The sequence below is a fragment of the Thunnus maccoyii genome, chromosome 1 (genome assembly GCF_910596095.1).
Source record: "Thunnus maccoyii chromosome 1, fThuMac1.1, whole genome shotgun sequence".
In the NCBI taxonomy this organism is placed as follows: domain Eukaryota; kingdom Metazoa; phylum Chordata; class Actinopteri; order Scombriformes; family Scombridae; genus Thunnus; species Thunnus maccoyii.
Window position 1 is genome coordinate 18053203 of NC_056533.1, and position 26073 is coordinate 18079275.

The 26073-nt window shown below is 38.3% G+C and overlaps 1 protein-coding gene across 1 annotated transcript in view; it reads left to right on the forward strand.

Annotated features, from left to right (window-relative positions):
- LOC121900087 (CUB and sushi domain-containing protein 1-like) overlaps positions 1-25605 on the forward strand; it is a 431770-nt gene extending 406165 nt beyond the window's left edge. The window contains exons 63-74 of the mRNA XM_042416050.1: positions 3858-4031; positions 4129-4195; positions 4892-4998; positions 5981-6054; positions 7051-7162; positions 7382-7561; positions 8544-8606; positions 9436-9597; positions 11120-11232; positions 16002-16089; positions 16321-16447; positions 21941-25605. Of these exons, the coding sequence (XP_042271984.1) occupies positions 3858-4031; positions 4129-4195; positions 4892-4998; positions 5981-6054; positions 7051-7162; positions 7382-7561; positions 8544-8606; positions 9436-9597; positions 11120-11232; positions 16002-16089; positions 16321-16447; positions 21941-22100 (1427 nt within the window). The 3' untranslated portion in view covers positions 22101-25605. The remainder of the gene's footprint in view (positions 1-3857; positions 4032-4128; positions 4196-4891; positions 4999-5980; positions 6055-7050; positions 7163-7381; positions 7562-8543; positions 8607-9435; positions 9598-11119; positions 11233-16001; positions 16090-16320; positions 16448-21940) is intronic.
- The last annotated feature ends 468 nt before the right edge of the window (positions 25606-26073 follow it).

The following is a 26073-nucleotide window of genomic DNA, read 5'->3' on the forward strand; positions in this document are numbered from 1 at the left end:
TGGGTGAATGAAAAAGGAAAAAGAGTGAATGTGATGAGGCATCAGTGGGCTTGCAAGGAAAAAGCGACAGAGAGGCGAGTGCGAGAGAGAGAGGAAGCGAGTGATGGAAGAAACAAAGAGAGGCAAATCAATACCTGCCCCCAAACCTGTAAACACACAGTGAGAAAAGGGATTAAGCCCATAAAATGTGTTGGCTGGGTGAATTGCGCCAAGAGAGATAAGAAGACAAAGGGAGGGAAGGAGAGGCAGTAATGGTGTGAGAAGGAGACCAAGAGAGCAGTGGAAGAGGATAAAAGAGGACTGGAGCTGGGACAGAAGGACGAGGAAGAAAGGTGCAGGGAGAAAAAGAAGAAGAGCTGGAGGGAGAGACAAAGAGAAGTAGGAAGACAGAAAGGAGGCTGGGGACCAAACTGTAAAAACGAACAGTGTTGAGACGTGAAAGGAAAGAAGAAAGGGTGGGGAGAGGGAGAGGAGTCAGTGATCGCAGTGACAGGGAGGGAAGAGCAGAGGTGCGTAAGCAAGCAGTGATGAGAGCTACTCCTCCAGAATCATGTGAAGCCAAACCAGTCTATTCACAATGACGGAGACACACAAAGAGAAAATAAAAGAGTTCAAAACCTTCAATTACAGACACAAGTGTTCCTTGGGCATCAGAGACCTGCAGAAATATTGGTCTGGAATATTAACTTCTGAAGTCAATAAGTGGTTTATTCTATTTTTAGACAGCTGGAGTTTGATCCCTAACAACAAAGTTGTTGTTCGGGGGAAGAAAACACTCATTCAACTGTTTTTGTTTAATCCCCATTAGCTGTTAGCTAACCCCTAGCTATTGTTTCTGGAGTCACACAGCAAAAAATGATGAACGGCATACTTTAAGAAACAGGGATTTGGCTTGTTTTGTGTGCAGGTGTGTCGATTTTTCTAAAGGGACTAACAACAAGTAGAACACATAGAGTGGGTAAAATAAAACGGGGAAAATGAAACACTTTTTTCGAGTCTGGAAGGACGACTTTTGAGAGATGTAAGGCTTCTTCAGGACACTGGTGCCATACAAAGCCAGAATTAGTCGATTGATTAGTTTGCTGCGAGCACCCGCTGTTGCCTAGAAACCGCAATGTTACAAACAAAAGTAGTAGTAGTTTTGTAGTTAAAAACCATTTTCCATAAATTGCACTTTGATTCTGCATCCAAAAGACTGGTCAAATTGCAACAGAGCAGTAGAAAAGATCAATTAAAAACAGTGAGAGAAAAGATTGACAAGAGAAAAGACCGAATCAAGAGTTGGAGGGAGACCACAGAAGCAGAACAAATTAAAGAAAGAGGGATAATCAGACACAAAGAAGGAAGATGTCCACATGATGTGTATATTTAGTATGATTTTTGGAGCAATACTTGTTATACTACCACATTATGTCTGTAAATTTCTCTTCTGATTTTAGTATCTGCTTATTGCTGTGTCTACTGTATATATAGCATGTATGTGTTGTTTGTGTGTGCATGTCTGTTTGCGTATCCGTGTCTGTCTGCCTCTCTCTCCGTGTTTGCATGTGTGCACTGTATATCATCATAGCAGAGTGAATGGAGCGTGAAACCATCTGTCTCCTGTTTAGATGAGGATTACACTGACTTTATTAGATGTTTGAAACCATGCAGATGGTTATCATTATCTTAGGGAGTTAGGCTCATGCACGCACGCACACAGATGTTTATCAGGGAGTTATGAAGCTATGTGCAGATACATCCACGCTCATGCAACACAGGCATGTATGAACACACACAGGTGCTTACAAATGTACATTCACGCAGTGGGTTTCTTAAAATCTTGTGAAGCTGTTGTAACATCACCTAAACATAATGCTGTCATGATTGTAGAGCCCTGTGTATTATTGATGCTTTTTTAATGCAAACTAATCAATTTGATCTGCAGAACCATATAATATCAGCATTGGTTATGTACAATAGCAGTTATGAAATTGAGTTTCTAAGTAGCTGTGGGTTTGTGTAAATCATTAGCATTACATAAGCAGCAATCCCACGTAGCAAGTCTCAAGTATAAATATGGATTTCTTCCTAAAATCCCAATGTAAGCCATCATTTCGAAAGGAGGTTGATGGAAAAGTTGTTTTGTGGATAATATTGCTAGCATTTAATTTAACAGACTTGAGGAAAGTAATATCACAGTTCCCTCCCAACCACCATAGTGGAAGCAGAATGCCATCACAAACAATGCAAAACCCCAAATGACCCTTCAGAAATTCTGATTCCATATGGTATGGTATGTGTTTTGGTTTACCAACTTAAATGTGGTGACCTTGGTCATCTACTGCTTTAAAGGGGAACTTCGATATTTTTCAACCTGGACCCTATTTCTCCTTTTTGTGTCTAAGTAACTAATGGGGACAATTTTTGAAAGTGGTCCAGTATTGAACGAGAGTGCTGCAGCAGGCAGCCGCAAAAGAGGCTGCAATGTAATCCAATGTGGCAATAGCACTCCGTCAGTGTACAGCCGCTAAAAGTACTTTTTTGTGCCACTGACAGGCTCAGATTGTTATTTTAAGTGTCTGACGACATTATGGAAAGGACCATACAGATAAATAAAACGTTTTGCTTTACCTTTCACTTTACCGGTCTGTTTTTTATTGTGTCTAACGAAGTGTCACTTGAGGAGAAGTCTCATTCTGAAATCTTGTGAGAGAGAGTTGTTGTCGAAATCAGCTAAATATTCAGCCATGACGGAGTTGGAGAGAGGAGTGCCAGGAGGAGTTTGTTGTGTTGGAGTACAGAAAGCGTAGCTTAGTGTTATCCAAAAAAAATTTCAAAGTCACAGCTGAATATTTAGCTGACATTTCTTGTCCCCATTAGTCACTTAGATACGAAAAGCTGGGAAAATAGGGTCCAGGTTGAAAAATACCAAACTTTCCCTTTAAGACAGTAAATGTCCATATGGTGCTAGTGGCTTTCTGCTGCTTTTTGCTGTCTTTTGTTTTCACCTGATGCCAAACCTCCCCTCTGCAGCCATCTTCTTATGTACATTGTGAATACTTCATGATAAGTATTTCACTGTACATCAGTAATTAGAGAGGGGCAGCTTATGAGTGGTGGTTAGCACAGTGTGGTGTTTTCCTGTTGTTTTCCCAGTGCATGCTGGGGTTGACAGCAGCCCTGCAGTAAGTATTTTGCTTTGGCAAATGTTACAGTCTCAATCTTTGAAGTCTTTGTTCAATTAAGGTTTTATTTCAGTGGTTGGTTGGCATCTCCACAGCTCAGGGCTATACATCCAATAGGGACATGTCTTAACTGCTGTTTTGTCTTTCTGACTTTGACAATCTGAGTGCTCATGTTATCTTGTGCTGGTTTGTTTGTTGCTACTGAAGATAAAATTGCAGATGTGAGCAAAAGATAAAATGATGTATTAATAACCAATTGTAACACAATTTGCCATAACTACTTGTTAAAGTATTTGTTTTGCACTGCGAGCTACAGTGTAAGAGCAGTGTCAGTGTAAAAAAAATCGAGGCAATGTTCATTTATTCACTCACTTGAGCCTACATTAACATACTGTATATTGCATGGAGTCCAAGGTGAGACAGAACACAGAACAGACTAACAGTCACAGATATGAGCAATTTACAGTCCTGTGTACAGCTTCATTTGGATGGTGGGAACCGGACTACCTTTCAGAGAAAAATACAAACTGCAGATGCACTTACCAAACAGATCCCTGCTGAGATTCCAACACACCTTCCTGCAGTGTAATCCAGTGAACCACGACGTTGTCCCTTGAACTGTGTTAAGTTAATGATATTGAGTCAGTGGATGATCTTTCACACCTGTGTGTCTGTATGTGTGTGTTTCAGTGATCCAGTGTGGACCTCCTCTTCAAATACATCATGGGAAAGTGGAAGGAACCGACCATTCATGGGGATCAAGTGTTAGCTACAGTTGTTTCCATGGTTACCAGTTGTCCACTCCTGCTGTGTTAACCTGTGAGGGGAACGGAACGTGGACAGGAGACATACCACAGTGTCTGCGTAAGTTATCTGTCCTTCGCTAGCAATGAACTGGTACTTGCTTACTTTGAATGATGCACATCACTGGGTAATAACTGTAACTGTTGTGTCTTTCAAGCTGTCCTGTGTGGTGATCCAGGCTCTCCTGGAGGTGGATTCAGAGAGGGGAACATCTTTTCCTACCGGTCAGTGGATAAATATATTGATACTGATATTGATACTGACTACTGCCTGGTTTTCTGTTTGATCATTACTTATGATAGGTATCCAACGCAGAAAAGCTTTTTGAAAAACCTGTGCTTTTTTAAAATTATATAATTTTAATAGATTATTATTAGTGCTGCTAGTATGACAGTTATAGTGTTTCCGCTATATTTGTTCAGTTAAGGCTCCCTGCCATGCCTGAATTTTCAGTATCACAGCAGCTGTTGCTATCACTTTGTCTCTTGCTGCATGTGCTTCACCATAAATGTGTTTAATGTGAAACAGGTTGTGTGCCTTTACTGTGAAACCACCTTTGGATAGTGCCAGCAAGGTTACGAAATGTTGAGTCGATAAAGTCTGAAAATAGGTTGCACAGCTTTTGGCCCTCGTGTCTGAGTGTTAATTTGAAACACTGTGAAGACAAAATAGACATTTGTTGTGAGTAAAACCAAGAAAAAGATTTAGGCCAAAGATGAAGTGGTGCAGAAATATAAGGAAACATACCTAAAATAATCTAGAGGAAACAGTAAAGCAGTGTGTTGTTATTTCTCATCACCTGTTTGAGTTTGTGTGTGTGTGTGTGTGTGTGTGTGTGTGTGTGTGTGTGTGTGTGTGTGTGTGTGTGTGTGTGTGTGTGTGTGTGTGTGTGTGTTTTAACTATTTGTTTTCTTTTGTAGGTCAGAGGTCAAGTTCTACTGCCACACCCCCTACTTGCTGGTAGGCTCTGCCTCCAGAGTCTGTCAAGCCGATGGGATTTGGAGTGGCCAACAACCAGCCTGTATAGGTAATTAAAAGACCACCACCACAAGAACACCCAATTGCTTTTGCCTTTTGGATGTGTCTGTTTTCAAAATTAAAACAGTATATTGCCATGAGGTGTGTCTCCAAAATGTGTGCAGGAATGCAGCGGGGCCACTGACATTAGATTTATATATATATTCAGTCTATACAAGCTTGCATGAGCCACACTGCTTCATGGTGTTAATGTCACGTTCCATGATGATTTCTAAGCTTTAGAAATGTTCTGTCTTGACTGACCTGAAAGAACTGGCTAAGAATTAACTTATTTTTTATAATATAAAGCTTGTTTTTGCTCCCTTTTAGGGAAATTCTGATACTTTACCGCAGTCATCAATGCTTCTGTCACCCTTCTGCATCGCACACAGAAAAACCATTTGAGAGACAGAATAACCAGAATTGAAATATTACATATTATAGTCTTTCCATAATTGTGAGGAACAGACATTTTGTTTACTGCAAAGGAAAACATTTCATCAACAAGTTATGAATAAAATTGTGTGAAATCAGATTATTGATAAACAAGATTGTGGAGCTCACTCATATACGCATTTTAGCATTAGTATTCCTGTGCGGATAGAGCTGAAGATATTATCTAATCAATAGACAAAGTGTGTAGTTTTGATGTCAGCATTTGATGTCTATGAAGATTTTATCTTGGAAAGCAGGCCTTTATTTTTTGGGGCAAAATTTAGTTATTTCTTTGTGATAACTGTTCTGAGAGCATGAACCTTTTTTCGGAACAAGTTGTGAAATCAAAAATCATTACGTAATGAGTGGCAAGCAGCCTTGTAGCCTCACCACAGCCATCATAACATTTCTGTCATGTTCCTCTGCTACGAATAGCTTTTCTAGAACTTCATAGAATACAGTATAGTACTAATGTAGGGCTTAGACTCTTACATGATATAATGCTCTATATGTGTGTGTGTGTGTGTGTGTGTGTGTGTGTGTGTGTTTGTGTGCAGACCCAGCCTTCAACAGCTGTCGTGACCCAGGAACGCCAGCATATGGTATCCCGGTCCTGGCCCAGGGCTTTCAGGTCAGAAATATATGGTTTGACTACATACTTGGTAAAACTACCTTATATAATCCTTCGAACTACATTAAATTAAAGTTGAACTAGTCAGAACAGACTCTTAACTGCCTGTTGAGGTAGAGATTTCAGATAAGAGATTGATTCTGTTGGCCAAAATACTTTGGTAGCAATTGAATGGACTAACCTTTTTATTTTTAAAAGTCGTCAATAAGTATGTTTCTAAACTTAAACTCCAAACTTGATCGGAGCCAGTGTAAGGATGTAAGCATGGATATGCTTTGAGAGCTTTTAGTAGATCTCGTCAAAAACACAGCAGCAGCATTTCAGATGTGACAAGGCAAGTAAAAAATGAGCTGGAATAATAAAAGCAAAATGACTAAATACATGAATATTAATCTCCACCTGAGATACATTGGGTCTGAAGTTTGCAAAGTCCCTCAGCTGTTAACAAAAAGAGAAGTCAAAAGTGACGTCAGCATTTCGAAGGTTAGACTTCACAGATGACTAAGAGAGGCAATTTTTTTTTTTTACCTTAGGGACCATCAGGCCATCTGTGGCACAGATAAAAACCTGTTCTGACTGCACCAAGCTGATGGAGTATATTGACCATACAATCCTTAATGAAACAGAATGAACAAACAGGCAAATCCTTCAATTTGTGGACGTATAATTGGATATCATCCACATATATTTTCCCTGACATCTCAAAAAGAGAGGGAGGGGTTACTGCAGTCATTAGATAGGCACAGCAGGTGATGCAGGAATAAGAATGTCCTTCTCAGGATTTAATAAAACCTCAGGATTACATCTACTAAAAAGACACAAATGATAAAAGTATCTTTTGTTGTTCCTTGTTTTGTTAGATTTAAAGAGTCAGCAGTAGGTGGGGATAAATCTAACTTTTTAACTTCCAAATTGTCAATTGTAGCAGGTCTTAAGAAGGTATGGGGTTAACAGTGGATTAAGAGGATTTTTATATTGTGCTTTCACATTATGTAGGTTGGCAGTAAGGTTTCCTTTAAGTGCCGCAAGAACTACCACATCCTTGGTTCCACGACAAGAACGTGCCTAGAAAATCTGACCTGGAGTGGAACTCAACCTGAGTGCATCGGTAAGAATTAACTATGACTTATTACTCTTTGTTCTACCATTATTTACCCTCATCATAGCTTATATTAATTCAGTACATCTGTTTTGTTGTTTACTGATGAATTTTTAGCTTTTTACTTAATACTTTAATCTTATGGAGAGGAACATTGTCTGTTTTTTTAAGTCTAAAGGATGAATGTAAATGTGAAAAGTGTGTTTTTCACCCCTCCCCACCACTCAGCTCATTCATGCAGACAGCCAGAGACCCCCAGTAATGTAGATGTTCGATCTATGGACCTGCCTACCTTGGGATATACGCTGATCTACACCTGTCAAGAAGGTTTCTATCTGGCAGGAGGATCAGAGCACAGAACCTGCAAAAGTGATGGGAGGTGGTCAGGCAAACCGCCGCTCTGTAAAGGTATTCAGATCCTATCTTGAAAATGTGCTGCTTGTATTATATGGGCTGATCTTGAACCTAAAATCTAACCTGGAGGTCATAATGCCATATGAGATAAATAAAGATCACGCTGATATTATTGGTATGCTCTTGTAAATCAGCCTCAGGCATACCATGAATGCTGGGTGTTATGGAATTACAAATTGGGTTACATTGGGTCAAGCCTGGGCCTTGAGGTCACACTATAATTCTTAAGTAGAGGGAAATATTCTTTCCTCTCCTTGAGACTCGAGAACCCTCTGTGATGTTTGGTGAATGCGTAGATTCTCTTGACCTAATCCGACATTCAAACCAGAATGTGCTGACAATGACCTGAAGTTCCATGCAACGTGATCTGAACTAACACGGGTAAAATGCAATTCCTTGTTTAGAAACCAGTGAACCAATTAGACTAATTTTTCATATTGTAAGCTGATCTGTTGGGGTTAAAGACTAAGCGTCAGACCTTCAGAGGGCAGAACGGAAAGAGATAGCATCAGGTGTTGCAGAACACTTCGATGTTTGCAGTTTCAGTTTCTCCTTGATCAAGTGCTTCAATAAACATTTTCAGCATTAAGACATCAAAGGCTCGTGTGCACTTTCTCCACCGAGGTGTTGACCATCGCTCAATATTTCCACAACACTGAGGTGATGTTGTTTTTATCACATATGCATGGCCCTATCTTCTCTCAAAGACATGGCGCGGATGGCTGTGAAAACTGTGATGTATGGCAACAAAATAATCAGGAAACAGACTGCCAGCAATTTTTTGCTCTGTGATTTGGTTACTGTTTGTCAGTAGAACCCCAACAGTGACAAATGTCAATATAATGGACTAAACAATCATTCAAAAACCCATAATTTTATACTTTAATAAATACTTATACCTATTATCTCTTGGTACACAGTTAATTGTTTTCACCACAGAGTCAACTAAACTAAACTATGCTATGTTTTGTTTCAGTTGGAGTTAAAATCAATCCCAAAGGCAGAGGAGAGTCAGATGTCCAGAAGAACAAGATTCGAGGTATGCAGAATGAACAGTTACAACATATACAAACACATACACTGTTGTACATATACTACAGATGCACAATAAATATATATAATATTTATAATAACAGAATTGCATACAAAGCATTTTCCAGAGAAGAGTTGAGGCAGGAGGGTGTAGTTAGAGTTGACTACATGGGTCGACACAAGCAGTCTTGTTTCAGATTCATAAGATGACAGTGTAGTAGGCTCATACCAAGTAAATAAATCAGTAAAAACATTCAGGTGCAATACCATGTAATACCTTGAAGTCGGATTTTATAATCAATATATGCATTTAGAGTGAAGAGAGACTGACACCAGAGAAAAAGAGCAGAATTATGTGATTTTCTTAAGAATACTGGAGCTGCTGAATCTTGAAGTGGTAATATTGCAATCGGTAAGTGTGGGATTCTGGGAGCCAGGGGGTAACCCACTGCAACAATTTATTTTAAAGGAGCCACAGGTGTATATGTTTTTTCTGACTCATGCAAGGGGGTAATCCCAATTCTGACCCTTTTTATCACCATCATATCTGCTCCTTTAACCTGTGGAGATGTTGCAAAGGTAGGCTTGACTAAGAAAACAGATTAATGAAATACACACACATTCATCCTCAGAAACTGATCAAATTATATCCAATGCACACACTCACTTTGCCACAACCACTCTACCTCAATGGTCAATGTTTATCTATATCACATTTTGTTACTAGTTGCACTTTGAATCAGTGGTGATATTGATAGCAGCTGTTTTAATGTTTTGATTAAATAAAAATCAAGAAAAGTTTAAAATTGACTTTTGTGTCTGGTTCTCCTTTACAGTTCCAGTGGATGTGTTCTCTCCAAACTCTGAGTGGAGCGGTTTCTACGAGTATCTGGGAAAGAGACAAGCCACCACATTTTCCGTTACTGGGTTCAATGCCACCAGTGGCAGAGTTAACATCACTTTACTGGAGACCAGCGGAGTGTCAATCAGACTATCAGGTATTTAAAAAAACAAGAAAACATCAATATTGATAGTCACTCTAATTGATTTTACTCAAAGTAACTTTACCTAAGTAAAAGCAGTAAAAATGTAGTGCCCCCCTAAAAAAGAGCTTAAAAGAGGAGACATAAAACTATCTTTCCAATAAGCTGCAACTTTTTAAGTCAGTATTGATTTTTTTATGCATAAATACAGCCTGTCATAAAGTGTTACAAGTCAGAAAATGTATGTGGAATAGAAAACACTCACCATGACCCTGAACCCTGATGGATGGATGGAAAATATTTTCTTTCATACCTTATTTAAATGATAGCTAAATAGAAATAAACTGTATAACTGCAAGGGAGGATTGTAACACCACCGTTTCTATTCTCAGGGAGATAAAAGAAAGAGCAATCACATAGCAGAAGTTGAAGGTTTACAGACTTTAAATGCAGTGAATGCAAGGTGCAAATACACAGCAAGTTAAAATATCCAACCTTCATTCACACTTCTTAGCAAGACTTCACTGAAATCTATGGTGACATTGGTGTGATTTCCTATATTGCACGTATTAGAACCTTTATAACCATTTAGTCTGTAAAGCACAGAAAATATGGTTTGCAAGAGCTGTAGAGCATACAGAGAAGGGAAACTGGTCATTAAAACAGTAAATAATCTAACATGCAGGACCACTAGTGGGAATTACACACTGCCTGACAGGTTGTGTGCCTGGGCCCCTCCACACTAATGCATCTATATTATCATCTATATTATCACCAGTATAAGTCTGAAAGGCCAAATTATTACCTGGGCCACATAACATCCCAAAGCAGTGCCCCTATACACATGATGATTTTTATTCATTTGTATTATAGATACAGTGTGGGGTATATTGCATGGAGGTGATTGGCAGGTTACCAAAACAGATAAAGCCACATTCGAGTGAAAACCTCCAAAATAGTTGTGTTTAAGCAACAGAGGAAAAGTGTGACTCTCCCACTGACACTCAAGTATGTTTTGACGTTTCACAATGACATTTCAAAATCAATAGTTCAGCTTGATCCTGGGGTCATGATAGATTTTCTATGTTTAGAAGACAGGGGCTCTCAACGTCTAAAATGATTTCATTTTGAGTCTGTGATATTTCTTTCACATGGACTTGTCATATTGAACAGCAACAGTTTCTGTGTTGGCACTATAGTTAAGCGAGTAGAGACATGTAGCTGAAGGGTAAATGTCACTTTTTCCCCGGTAATGTGTCAGGTGCTTGGTGAAGGGAAATAGAGTATGATAATTCAGAATGTCAAGGTGTCTGCTTTTTACTGTTTGTCAGTCAACCCACCTGTCTGTTTGCCTGCCACCCTCTCTTTCTGTTTTGTCACCCTCTCTTGGTACCTTTGCTTCAATGTTGTTCTCTTTTTCCTGCCAAGTGCCAAAACAATTTTAACTTGCTGTTATTTAAATTATACCACTTTCAGGCACTGATAATCACATTCTTTATATTTCTCACACCACCTTCATGTTTCTATGTCTGTCTAGGTACCTACAAGTCGGAGGAAAACCAGCTGCTGTTGAAGGTCTACCAGGTGAAAGGGCCAACAGAGCATTACTACAGCAAGTTTAAAAACGACAACTGGGCTATGGATGGATATGTAAGACAAACCTTATTTTTCTATAATAAACCATTTGAAATGAATCGATATCTTAAGATATCTCTTTATTAATTTAAAAATCATGATATGATTTTATAGTAACAGGATATGATTGTATCATATAAGTCTGATAATAATATTGAAAGATTGCCCTGTTCTACTCGGTTACAGTAATGTAGAACCCTCCACACCACATTACTCGCCCCGCACCCACTTTGCTGCATGGGGTCTTTTAGAGGTGTATTTAAATTCAAGACAAATCCTTAGATTTATTATGCAAAACAGAATTTGAAATACAGTGAAGTCTAATTAACATATTTTCAAAGGGAGGAATGATGTGGTTTACCAAGAAGCTTTTGTTTTCATCTTTGTAACAAAGGTGTAAGAAATAAGTTATTCCATAAAATTGTTGCCATCAGGAGAAGTTGCCAAAAATCATCAAATTCCAGTAATCCATTTTATTTTTGTTACCATTTACATAGTTTGAAATTAGTTATTAGTTATTTAAAAAAGTGTCAGTCTACCCACAATGTTTATTTTTTTTATAAATACAGACATCCAATAATAAACTATTTGCAAAGTTGGCCATTATAAAGACCAGAATGAGATCCTCCAAATGTCATATCTAATCCCCATCTGTCATCTGAGGTGATCTTTTCTGCCCAGTGAGCACAGCAGGACATTTTTCCAACAACTGCGCTTATTGATATTTTTCATAGATTGTAGAAAAAAAAAGAAATGAAGCATCTGTGAGTTCACCCACTGAACTGAAGCCACATTTTAAAGGAATTGTTTTTCAGAAATAACACTTGTTCGCCTTCTTGCCGAGAGTTAGATGAGAACATCAATACATTCCTCTTCTTTTTACTATAAATGTGAATCCATAGTCAAGAGAGATGGTTAGTAATAGTGGGAAAAAAAATCCTTCTACCCACGAAGGACTGATTTAAAATTGTTTAAGTCTGTCTTAAAACAACAGTCAGGTGCCCATATGAAGATTGAAACAAGTTTTGCTTGATATATACATTCCTCTGTTTATACTGACCATTAGAAGACCCCCTCCAAATGTGCTTACAATGTAAGTGATGTGGGACAAAATGAACAGTCCTCATTTTGTACAAAAAATTATTTAAAAGTTCATCTGAAGATAATATGAGACTTGAGCCGTCTGAGTTAGTCAAATAAAGTGGACAAGTTAAACAGTTACAATGCCTTTTTTTAGTAAAAAATCTCATCTCCTCTCTTTGTGTCTCGACGGACAGTGTTTTCTATGGAGTTATATTTGTGCCTCATTCCTGAGCGCGCAGTGGAACATTCTGAGCACAGAAAAAGGTTTTTTGCAAGAGAATAAAATATATTTTATACAGAAGTAATTATCACACAAAGAATCATTTAATTTGAACAAACAAATCTATTCTGTGCTCAATACATTTATTTATGTGTTTGCCATTATCCACATATTATCACCTTTTTCATGCCGTTTTACTCACTTCTCTCAGTTTCTCTGTTGTGTGCTTGCAAAGTCTTTGACACTCACTCAGTGTCTGTCTTTCTCTCTCAACATCTCTGCTCTGTGCACTCTCAGCTTTGTCTTCACATTCGCTCAACTTTGTGCAGTGTTACAATGTGCCACAATTCCAGCCAATGTGAAAATAGCATTAAGCAATTTCTTATTGGCTGTTTTCTCTCCGATTCAATCCGATTACTAGTAGGATTACCAGTTACTAGGGGAGTAGAGCAGCACTGGAAGAATGGTAAATAGCTCCACAGCCTGACATTTTAATTTATACAGTTTTGGTTACATACCTAATTTTATTAACCTTTAATGGTTGTCAGATAGTCTAGACTTCATTAGCTTGAAATCTAGTTAACTTCAATGGTTCTAATATACTGTTTTCACTGAATAAACATTAACTATATATTTTTTTAAGACATTTATGATTTGTGCGTACCCATGGTCTAAGGCAGTTCTAAATTTGTTCACAGAGTAAAAACAAATTCAGGTAAGAACATATTGATGAATCTTGGATATGTGCTTAAAACGCACAGTTTAAGCACAGATTTGTGTGTACGCTCATTGTAAATGAGGCCCATTGTGAGCAAGTGTCCAAGGGTTTATGAGCACACAGCAGAGAGGACAAATGAGTATAACTGAGTGAAAGAGGTTATGATTGTGCTCTTATATGGATATTAGCAAACACACAACATAATTTATTGAGGATAACGTTTTTGTTTGCTCAGATTTAATTATTCTTTGCATGATTATTTCTGTACAAAATATGTTTTATTTTCTTGTGAATTTTTTTTTTCTGTGCTCAAAATGTCCCAACATGCACTCAGGAATGAGGAATATAACTCCATAATGTTCCTCTTCAGCTGCAGTGAAAAGATTGTAACAAAAAGAGGGAACTTGGCACTAAAAAGACAGTAACTTTGAAAGATATTGATTTATCTAATTTGGACAACTAAAGCCTCACATTAGCTTAAAATAAACTTTTAAACACATTTTTGCATTAAAGGAGGGATTTTGTCTCCCATCACTTACACCGAAAGTACATTATGAAGGGATCTCTTAATGGACAGTATGACCAGGAGGAATGATAGCAGCAAGTAAAACAGGTATCAATGTTCATTTGAGCAGAAGATGTCATATCTCATTTATTGAATCCACTAAAAAAGGGTTTTTGGTGGGTTTTATGGGAGCTATGTGCTGGCAGTACGTATTTCTTGGCCAAGTGCAGTGAGTTCCTGGAGTCTTGGGCTGTGTCTGAAATCACACCCTATTTTCTACATAGTGCACTATATTTATCCTCCACCATTTTATTTGAAGTTTGAATTCTGAGTGTCAAATTTATGCACTGCAGTATATAGTGCCCTCAAACACTTCAACAACTGAATGAAAAATAGTGTCCACGGCAAGTACACAACTTTCTGCTAACAATCCCACAATGCAATGCATCAAACTTCATACAGTAGATGTGAAAATTACTGTGAGCGTCACTACACCTGTGAATGAAGACACAAAATAACAATGATTCACAAGTGTCCAAAATCCATATTTACTGCTCACTATAGTGTGAACTACTGTGTGTCTATCATACTGAGAGTAAATGAGTAAACAAGGGTGATTTCAGACGCAGCCATGTTGTCACTGTGATGTTGCCAGGCATCCCACAGAGATTTCAGGAATTTACTGGCCTGGCCAGGAAATAGTTCCAGCATCTAATTCCTCTTAAAACCACAAATCTGGGGCTCAGATATTATTGAATCATTGCACATTTCACAATTGTTCTCTGATGTGCATAAATTGTATTTCCTTTCTCTAGACTATGAAAACTCAATCACCTACATAATCTTTGAAAATGCTGAATGCTAAGAGTGTCTAGAAAGAAAGACAGTAAGAGAGAAGAAATGAAGAAAGTCAGCTTTCTGTGATGTCATGTTCTATGTAGATGTTTTAGCTTAGTTTGATGTGAGATTTGAGGCTGGGACTTCTGAAGATCATGTCTACAACTGGGGAATGTATTAAAAATCTGATCCTGTCTGACTTGTTGACAGAGAGGAAGAGAGGCAATAGATGTACGAACTGACTGGATAGAAGCATGCAGGGATTAAGGAAAAAAATATGGCAGAAAGTACAAAGGAAAGAAGGAATAAGACATACTGTAGACAGTTAACTAATTTATCAGGTTGTGAATGACACAAAGAGGAAGGGAGGAAGAAAAGGCAGACTGATAATGACCCTGTTATGATTCCTGAAAAACAATCTTATTACAAGTTGAAGATGAAACTTTGATTGTCACTTTGTTTGTAAAACATACAATAGTTGCTTAAATCTCCAAACAAGATCCCACTACCTGAGAGATGGAGGGGGAAGAGGAGGAGGAGGGAGAGGAGAGAGCACAGAGTGTGAGAGGTGGAGAGATATTGATGACATGGGGAGAAGACAGGATGAAAGCTGGCACTGAAATGATTAGGGTATATTATAAAATATTTTAAAAGGATTGTCCTTTGAACTTAGCAAATTATTACATTTAGTGTCATACTACTTATATATTAAAACCAAGCAACACCAGGCAACACACTGAATGATTGACTACTGTCAGCTAGCTTGCCGTTAGCCTCCTGCAGTCAACTGTACAACAAAAGGTTATTACATAATCGCATGTCTGTGCTTAAAATATTTTCACCTTATAAAGACACCTGTCTCATACATCCTATTCTTGATCCGTAACACACCTTTTCCCACTTTCAGTGCAATTCTATGTTGTTTGTTCATAATGAAATAAGAAAAACCTCCCTAGAAATGTCAAGATGTGGTTTTGGAATCAATTCTGGAAGACCATCCACCATACTACTCTGTGCCAAACTCGCACTTGTTTGTACAGAACAGCTCTTTGACCACTATATTATATAGTATATTATATATTGTCACAAAGTGACAATCAGAGTTTCATCTTCAACCTGAAAAAAGATTGTTTTTCAGGAATCATAACTTGATAATTATCAGTCCACCGTTTCCTCCATCACACAATTCTTTCATGATGGATGAACATGCACATTATCTCCCATTTTAAGATTAAAATGTGCTATATAATATAATGCATAATATAAAATAGAATGTCCACCCACCAGGATGGACCGTGTCTTCCAGATCACTGTCTAGTTTGAAAACTAATGAGAAAACAACTTGTTTTTATATTATTCCATACAACTATTATCTATGATCAAATTATAATCTTAACACTCTTGAATGTTCTGTTTTTCAGGTTACTGCAGAATCAGACCAGAAGACTTTTGTCTACCAGGGGCACATCCACAGTAAAGATTTTGGCAAGTTCCATCTGACAAGGCAAGGTAGGTCTGTCTGTAACAACAGCACTGATATCAACTGCAAACAATGCAGGTTTTATGTTCCTGTAAAACAAAATACATATAATAAATTACATTTTGCACTACACAAACATGAGAAGCTGGGCTTACGTTCACAGACTAACAATGACAGAAGCATCTATTACACGTGCACAAAAGGGTGTCTGTGTGTATGCGTTAATGTACTTGTTGATTTATGTCTGTCTGTATTCCCAGGCCCTGTAACCATGGCAATGGACCCATCCAACCCCTACACAAACAGCAGCTCTGTGGCAGCAGCCATCTTAGTTCCTTTCTTTGCCCTCATCCTGTCTGGATTTGCCTTCTACCTCTACAAGCACAGGTAAGCTATAGCCTCACTGTAAAGCCATCATAGAACAACAACAACAACAACAGCAGAGTAGAATACAAAACTGGTGTTTGCCTTCTGGCTTTGCCTTCTATTTCTGTAGAAGGTGGTAGGTTTAATGTGCTCAGTAAAAGTGAATCATTAAGTATTGTGGAGTAAAAGTGAATAAATATTAGCTTCCAAACTTTTTGTAATTGTAACACACACGAATAATAGCTTGATAAATTGATCTTCAACAGGTTCACCTGATGAATGAATATAACAAAAATTTCCACCTTATTTCTTTCTTCAAATATTACTTTGTGCTTTTTAATGCATTTAAGTGGTCTCTTTGAGTGCTTAATTCTCTTTTTTCAGTGCACTGCTATTCCCTAATTTGCTTTGTATAATACAGTTAGTTATTATATATTTTCGGGAAACACTCTCTCTCTAACTTATTTCAAACATTTCTTTAGGTTGTATTGCATTTTGATCCCTCCAGGCACCTGTTGATTAAGTTTTATTGCTACTTGTTTGCCTCTTGTTAAATGTTGGCACAAAATAGTTGGACTGGAAAGAAGCCCTCTGATTTTGAGGGGCGGACACCAAAACTAGAGTCTGACTCCAAAGTAATAAATCAGTCTTAACAAATTCTCACTGACTTATATTTTGCTCTACTTTTAGTATTTAAGGAAGCCAGTAAGGAGTTCAAAGTAGGTGGTGGCTAAATTAAAAAAAAACAATAAGCTTAAGATATTAATTAGATTAAAATGCCTGATAATTTCTTTTTTCTGGGGTGTAATGCCCCATCTGCAAAATTCCATAAGCAAGCCCTTTTAATTTATACTTAACTGGCAACAAGGAAATGCAGATATAACAGTGGACCTTTACAAATGTGATAGAATTGATTGTGCCTTAAGGCATTAATTGAGCTATATAGCTATTGAACATGTTTTAACAAAAAAAATATTCTGTTGCAGCTGCTGAGCTTTATAGTGATGTTTAAAAAATTAAAATTGTTTCAAAATAGAAAGATTTTTGTCACAGAATGTCGACATGAAAACCAGAACATGTTTTTTTCTCTCTTTTATTCTCTCTCTGACTTATTATCTGGACAGTTCTTCAGCCACTTCAAGGTTCATAGCCAGGAAAATGAGCGTGTCAATGTGCTCCTCAGTCAGCCTAATGCATCTAAGACTGCAGATAATGCCTGATGTGCTGTATATTTCGCTCCGTGCCTCTGCTTTGTCAACAAGCCGTGGACGGTCGGCAAGAGCACTTGTACTTGCAGCCATGCCTCAGGTTCTGTCACCATGAAAGCTGCAGCATGCATATGAGAGGAAAAGAATGGTTGGCACACGCACTATGCCTGCAGGGAGTAGAGTGCAGCACACACACAGTGCCCCACTGTCATACATTGACACAACTCATAGGAAATACAGCTTTTATTAAAACACTGTCATTCTTAATGTACAGGTACTAATAAAATGGGGTATAGTACTGTTTTTAACGGCAGGGTATTGCAATACCTTTCTAGTATCGGTATACCGTTCAAGACTAATGTGCTTTAGAGTGTTTTTTCCCTTTCATTTTTTCCTTCTACAAAATAAATCATATTCTCTGTATTTTGAGACACAGGGCTCTAACTTCATGAAAGTGCAAATGCAAGCACAAACTCTTGGCACAGGGTCGCATTGCTATGAGCATGTATAATGCCCATAGCAATGCATAGCATAATGTATTTCTGCAGTTGTGGTGAACAGAGGCACAAATGCAACCCTGGCACAACACACACAAGTAGGCAGGATATGTTATCAACAGATAGAATTGGGGTTATCTACATTAATGGCAAATCCTATCAGCTCCTCTCATCCTCTGGCAGTTACCATGTGCTAAAAGAGCTTCACCTAAGAGAAAACTGTAACTGTCGAGGAAGTACAGAGTAACAAGTCAAATGTACATAAGCCTACAGTATATATGATTATGCAGCACTCTACATACTGTATGCTCTCAAGGGCAGATTCACTTTTTAAGTTACATTCAGCTTTCATTGGACGATAAAAACCCTGTCATCATGTTTTCTATGAATAATAATGTGCAAAGAATATGACATCTATACAGTTATGCTACATCTTCAGTTACTTGCGGTATAGTGAAATATGTTTCCTATAGTTGTTCAAAAACTTTAAAAGCAAAGGCCCTCATACTTCCCACAAATACTTGTAGATAGTATTATTGGTCATCATCTATCGTCTTTTAATTTAACCTACAATAAGTCTACCTTACTAGCACTGATAATTGTATATTGATGTGGATTTACAGTAAATGCGTATGAAATGAAAAACAAATATGAACAAATAGGGTAGAAAATCACCAAACAGGTGCAGGCAAACAAAAAATGTTCTCGCGGCCAACCAAACTGGCTGTCCTCCAGCATCTGTTCCTTTGCCAGCCTTGCATCAACATCAAAATAGAGCCCATGTTGTAAAGAGGGTAATGACGTTTTTTGTTGGCTTTTTGTAATCTTTAAAACCAGGGCAGAGTAATTTGGCTGAACGTCATTCATTTGTGTGTCCTCTGTTCCAAACTGAGTACATCCTTAAACCCTATTGAAATGTACTAAGTGGACCTGATGTCAGACTTTTTAAAAGAACAGGCAGTTATACAGAAAATTTGAAATGTAAGTATAGCTCTAAACCTTCAAGTGCACTCTAAAGGTTAGGCCTGATTGACCATAGATATTAATTATTGTTCATAGAAAGTTCACAAAAGACTTACAATGCCTAAAGATGTCAGATAATTCAGAGCTGTATTGAGGGTAAAATGTCATCATTTACTTTGTTTAAAACTGAGTGAGATTCTACATCTAAGGATTTGACTGCAGTTTATCACTCAAAGATTTATACATTTAACAATAGCCATTATGACACATTAATCTGTCGGCTTGTCATTTACAACAGCAGTATGCTATTCTATCTGCATAGCGCCTGGTAGTTTCCTGATTTATGGATGTTATTGAGGTGTATGTATGTCCAGGTAGACACATGCTCTGCTGGCCAGTTAGTAATGTGCTTTTCTATGTACTAACTAGTTAGCATGCTAAATTCTGTGGATGCTAACTGCTGTGTACAGGGCCAAGCAGGCTACCACAGATATTGACAGTGTATTGACCATTGTGTACCACTAGCTGGCAAGGCCAGTGGACAACTAACACTACCATTACATTACCTAACACTTTGTTACACAACCTGCTTGCCAGTTAGCAGTATGCATTGCTAGTTGATGTATATTAAAGCTGATGGTTGTATGCAGGACATTGTCTGCTGACACAGATGACAATGAGAGACCAAAAGACACCTGGGGGCCTGGCGGCAGGTAAGACTGACACCTGTCATTCATCTGGTTTCAAACAGCAACCAGATCTCCGCCCGCCGCCATCCTCCGTCAACCTCGTCATCACTTGTTTTTAGTTTTTAGATTTGTTTCATGCTGTTTAGTATGGCTGCACAATTGACCATAAGATGTAATTCTAATTTTCTGAACCGAACCGAAAATTGTACTTTGTCTGACACAATGTTGTATTACTGTAAGTAAAACCTGTGAACTACAATGAAATGGAATTAAGAGGAATATGGCACAAGGAAACATTCATATCAGCTAAAAGTAATTGGGGAGACATCTATAATCGGGAAAAATGAAATGAATGAATTTTGATGTTTTAAAAGCAGTGCAGCCCTACTGTGTCAAAACAGCAATCATTTGAAGGTAGAAGGAGGGCCGTTTATTTTGTCTTTGATCTCATTGTCATCTTCCTGTCAGCATGATGCCATCAAGAACAAATATAGCATTTGACCAACTGTAAATTGATCCGATTCAGACAAGTAATGTGTATACTGTTTTTTGTACACTGTTGCTTTTTTAAATTTTCTTTTTTTTATTGTTACCTCTAACCAGAATATTACTTTCATCTTGACTTAGCAGTAGATGTATGGTACAATAGTCTCACACAATGACAAGCCAACAGAAACAGAAACAATTACTTTACATTACAATACAACTGTTGTATAACTGAGAGACTGAAGCTAGGTGAGAGTGTGTACACTGCAGTTTTTGCAGTTCTGCTTTGGCCCGTATGTCTGTACACCATTTATAATACTGTCAAAGCAATTACGTGTGCTGTTTTTCATTCTACCAATAAAATTAAACTATTGCACCTACAGCCACAACCAGAAACTAGTGCAGCGATTTGAACTACTGCCACGCAGGGGAGGTCTTCGGTGTGTGTTGGTGTGTGTGCAGTTTTGTAAAGTAATGGGTTGAGCATGTAGGGTAGGCTTAGTGGCTCCCCAGGGTTGGATTTCTACCAGTGCACACATACACACACACACACACGCACTCACATACACACATTCTTAATGAGGTCAGAGTCAAAAAGCTTTTCAGCTGCAGCACTCCTCCCTGCTAATAGTTCCACAGGGTTTGGGGAGTAAGTGATTATATCTAACTGGATTATAGAACCTGATTATCCAAAAATGTAATCTGCGACAAACAGACAAATTAGGAGGGGGTAGTCATATTTCACTGCATATCTGTTTTAAGCCCTTCAGTAAGTTTCTTTAAATCCTCGTTCAGGCAAATTGAGTAATAATATATTCTTTTGATCTAAAACCATTGGGTACCATTTGCAGGATGATGACAGGTTATATGCATGCGGACACACTCACGTGAGCAGCAGATGGGTGCTGGGCAGCTGAAGCACTGAAGCAGGCAGTTGTTATAGTTCATGTTCTGATTCCTGCCATAACTTTCCCTGCAATTTGTAGATTTTCACCAGAAATGTGCCTTCACTAAGTTTGCGCCTTTAATCTCAAGAGTAAAGCTGCCGACCAATGTGTCAATTAAGAAAAGTGAAGGACAGAAAGGGTGTCTGACGTTTAATTTTTTGATTAAACAGTGGTTTTTGAATTGGTTGTAGAGCTAAATAAGACAATTACAAAATTCATTAAATATTCAGTACATTTTTAAGCCTTTACTTTTTAAATCTTTTCACACTAACTTCAGATAAATAATGCTATCTTGCAGTCAGCTGAAATCTTTTCACTTAAAGCTGAATTAAGTGATGTTTGAAACACTAGGGAGTAAAAGGGCTCCAAAACAAACTCACAGACACACAGCAAATCCAGCAGCCACAGAGCAACATGAGCATCTCATTGAGGAGTCATCTATCTGGATCCTTAGCTTGCTACATGGTCAACTTTCTTCATCAGCCACTGGTTCATGTAGGCTTGTTGCTGTTTTAAATATTGGATATTAAAACAAGGAGATCAGCAAATATGAGCAACTTGAGCTTACTGTCATACAATGTTGGAGTGCATGGTTAGTTGTCATTTTGTGTTTCAGAGGCCTGCATCCTTTTGGTTGTACTGTGTTTTCCTCTCAGATCATTAAATTTAATTATGCAAAAATATCTGCCATTAACACAATTATTTCCTTCTGTTTGTTTTCCAGGACACGTCCCAAGGTCCAGTTCAATGGCTATGTCGGCCATGAGAGCTCCAATGGTCAAGCATCATTTGAAAACCCAATGTATGACACCAACATGAAGCCCACTGAGGCTAAGGCGGTTCGATTCGATACCACACTCAATACAGTCTGCACGGTGGTATAGTCCAACATACCTGCTGCTACCTAAGCAGTGGTATATTCCAACCTCCCTGTCGCAGTCTGCAGTGTGGTTTAACCAAACAGGACAGAAAGAACAAACTTACGATTAGGACTTGTCACTTTGAGCAGTCTGTGTTGTAGCATGCTGGTCCTCTGTCAGCATAACCTGCACAGTAATGCAGCTCTGCTCGTCCTCCTACCTGAACAATGGTATCCAACTCTCCCTATAGTCTGAAAGAGCGACATAAGTTGGCACCAATAAACAAGGGAGTAGGCATCAAATAACATGAAGTCCATTGTTCAGGGGATCAATGACCAATGACCAGGATTCTTCTTAAGCACTGTTGCTGTTCAGACATCAGACAGATGGTACAACGAGTTGAACTTCCTCAAAAAGCGGCAAGATTATTGAACAGTGCTCGTCCAGTCTCAGTTGACTTCTACAAAATTTGATCCAACCTCTTTATGGAAAAGGCTTGGTACAGTCAGTGTCATATAGCCCTCTGATACCCTCCCTGAATAGAGGTTTACCCCAACCTAATACCATACCCCCAAGCCAAATTTGCACAGTGGTATAGGCTTACTAACTCCCCTGCTGCAGGCCAGACATGGGTTTGACCGATGTGAGGTTCTACCCTCAGGGGAAGCATATAGACTATTCCACCCTTTCACCCCTCCAGACATAAAATAGTAATTGGACAGTTCCTATATGTCAACACAAAACCATCATTGGTGCTGGACCAAAAACCTCCCATTGGACTTCCATCATGCTGGACTTGACAGGACTGGACTCTTTGACACAATGACAGCTTACAGAGTCTGTTTTGGTGGAATCTGATATTGATTATACACAGACTGCTGTAAAGTTGACAACTAAATGCAGTAAATGCAGTGACAAGTTCAACCAGACCAATTCCTTTAAAGAAAATGAAACTCTCATCCAGTACTGGTTACCAGGATTATATTAGTACTAGGAGTAGTGAACTAGTGCTAGATAATCCAGGGTCAAGTAACATTTGCAGATCATTTGGAAATGTTTGTTTTAGCCTGCTTGGAGTACTGAATGGGTTAGGTTTAATATAGCAGGACAATCACAGAGTTAGGTAAGTTAAGTTGTCATTAAAGGATGTTCTATTAGTTTCTTGTGATTGTCTTTACCTTCTGCCACTTACTGTATTGCCTTTTATGACTATGTCTACCCACAGTATTTGGCAACTAATTAGGCTAAAACATATCAAATCAAGCATTTGTAAATGATATTTTTCCCAGGTTTAGTGCTAGAACCTGCAAACTAGTTCTAGATGATTTTTGGACATTTTCAAATATTCTATAGAGGCACTACACACTTAAAGTTAGTCCTATACACAGTATTCCACACTAGCACTAGGCAGACTGTGCTGAACCAGAAAACCAGACATTTGAGTTGTCGTGCTGGTGGACACAATAGACTGGTTTCCAGAGGACTGTCTAACACAATCAGATAGTCAGACAACTGATTCTTGTTCTTGGACTAGCCAGGATTCTGTGCTTGGTGGCTGAACAAGTGGAAGCCTGGAGGCAATAAGCTGTCAGGATCGTCGACTGCTGCAATCAGCTGTGGCCAAATCCAGGAAATGATTTATCTTCATGTAACTCTGGTCGGGAATATCAGTCAAGCGATGACTGTTTTTTTTTTTTGTTTTGTTTCGTTTTTCTATGGTATACTCTCCAGCCACAAAATCAGAAACAGATGAAGAGATTAACAGACAGACTGATTGATTGACAGAAATTAGACAGACGGACACAAACGAATGGACAGATAGACACCTCTGTCAGTCTGCTGGAAAAGAGAGACAAGGACAGGTTGCTATGGAAACAGAGACAAATAGTTGTTTCTCATTGTCTCTTGTGGCATTTTTCTTCAGTGAAGATATTGATGAACAGACTCTATGTTCAAAAACCCAGTGGCCCCATGGGACTTCTGAAACCACTGCTGCTGGGGAACCCAAAATATAAACTTTATATAAACTCTTAAACCGCACAAATTTTGCACTAGTGTGTTTTTCTGACTGGGTTATGAAAAAATGAATAATTTTTGGGTCTGAAATGGGTTTGAAAAATGAGTCCTTCAAAAGAAAAAAGAGAATTTTATTCAAAACTTCTATCTTTAAAAAGATGATAAATGACTAAATACAGGGTTACAGAGTGTTTGTATATACACATTTATATTTCACACTCCCTGTTAGCAGAAGGCGTGACCACATGCTATACCGTTGTTTATTTTGTTGCCATGACAACATGCTAACCAACCAGAAAGTTGGGATCAGTTTACCTGTGGACCTCGGAGCTTCTAGTGTGTCACAGTGGCACCATGTCCTGCCCTTTTTTAGAACAGTGTTTCTGAAAGCTCATACTGAATACTGTTACTGCTACAATATGGCGGAAATATACAGAAAAGCTCACATTCCTAATTTGCAGCATGGTCTCATTTACAGGTATTAAACTCCCGTCATTTTCTGAGAGACTGTACTCTTATAGATACTTCAGAAGATGAAATTGTATCTCAATATGGACTCACTTTTTTCAGTTGGTCATTTGTAGTAGTAGACAGTGTAAGCTTTCAGAAACAACATGTGACTGTTTCTGTAAATCTCTTTAAAAAGATGTGTTGTAAATGTCCCTAACCACTCACATTATCATGCATCATCTTGCAACACATTTTACATGTCTTGATGCACTTGATCTTGTTTCAACACACCTTTTTAAAGAGCACACAGCATACATGTGATCTGTTCTAGAATTTAAGGCACAGGACAAACAGACATGAAGACAACATGCACAATTATTGTTGTCGACAGTTATCGCCCCCCTGAGCCCCTCCATTGTTTGAGAAATACCTCGTGTGCAGAGAGTACGTTACATCCTGCTTATCAATGCTGGAACTTCACTGCAACAAATACACAAGCTTAACGAGTGCAACCTCGCATTCAGCTCATTTCCTGGTATTTTAAATCGAAAAGTCGTACTAACACCCAGGAGTAAATCCACTGGTTTGAAAAACACTTGGCAAGCTTGTTATTTCTCGCAGTGTTCTCTAAAAATATTTTTTATTTTTCGAAAGATGCTGCACTTGGTTTAGATCACAGATGTAACTGCTTTCAATGTGCGTCTTTCAGTGTCTTCAGGCCTGTTTCCTGTTTGTTTCATACTCCATGCACATCATTCTCACATTAGGTTTACGCTCAAGGCATTTGCTTTAACCTGCACGATTTCAATCCATCATACTGTCATATACCTGCAAACAATAAATCACAAACCCATTCATTTTCACATACAATATCAAATGGTGAATGGAATGTATGTGAGTCAGATAATGAAAACGTACAACTGTTAAAATGGTGATTCTGTCCATCAAACACATGTTATATTACGGTTATATTCTTCAGGCCAAGATGCAATTGACTGAAATCAGAAAGTGGATTTTCTCCAGAACTCAAATACTGAAAAAATAAACCCATCTGGCATGAGAAGGTTGTCACATTCATTCATTTTTGAAATAATGACAATAAATTAACAAGTAAATGACAGTTTCTATTTACATTTTCAGCCTAATTGAAAACAAATGTATTCCAGACCTGCATGTTGCAAATGAAATGTCCCAAAACAATGGCACTTACACAAGTGTGAGGCCCAGAAACAAAAGATATGCAGATGTGTGTACAACTGTAGCTGTTGTACTGGCAGTGGTTGAAGAGTGCAAATAGACAGAAGACGCACATTCACAATTTCTCCCAGGAATAAACAAGACCTCTGTAAACAACAGAAGAATGTCTCTTCTCAAGATAGTTAGCCTACTTTCTTTTTATTGCTGGAGTGCACCCAGTGTCTCTATTTTAATTGATTTAATTAAATCAGTTGAGATTTCCTACGGAGTCAAGAGGGCATAATAGAGCCTGAAAATTAAAGGCTGCAACGTTTCCACAAGCATAATAAAAGGT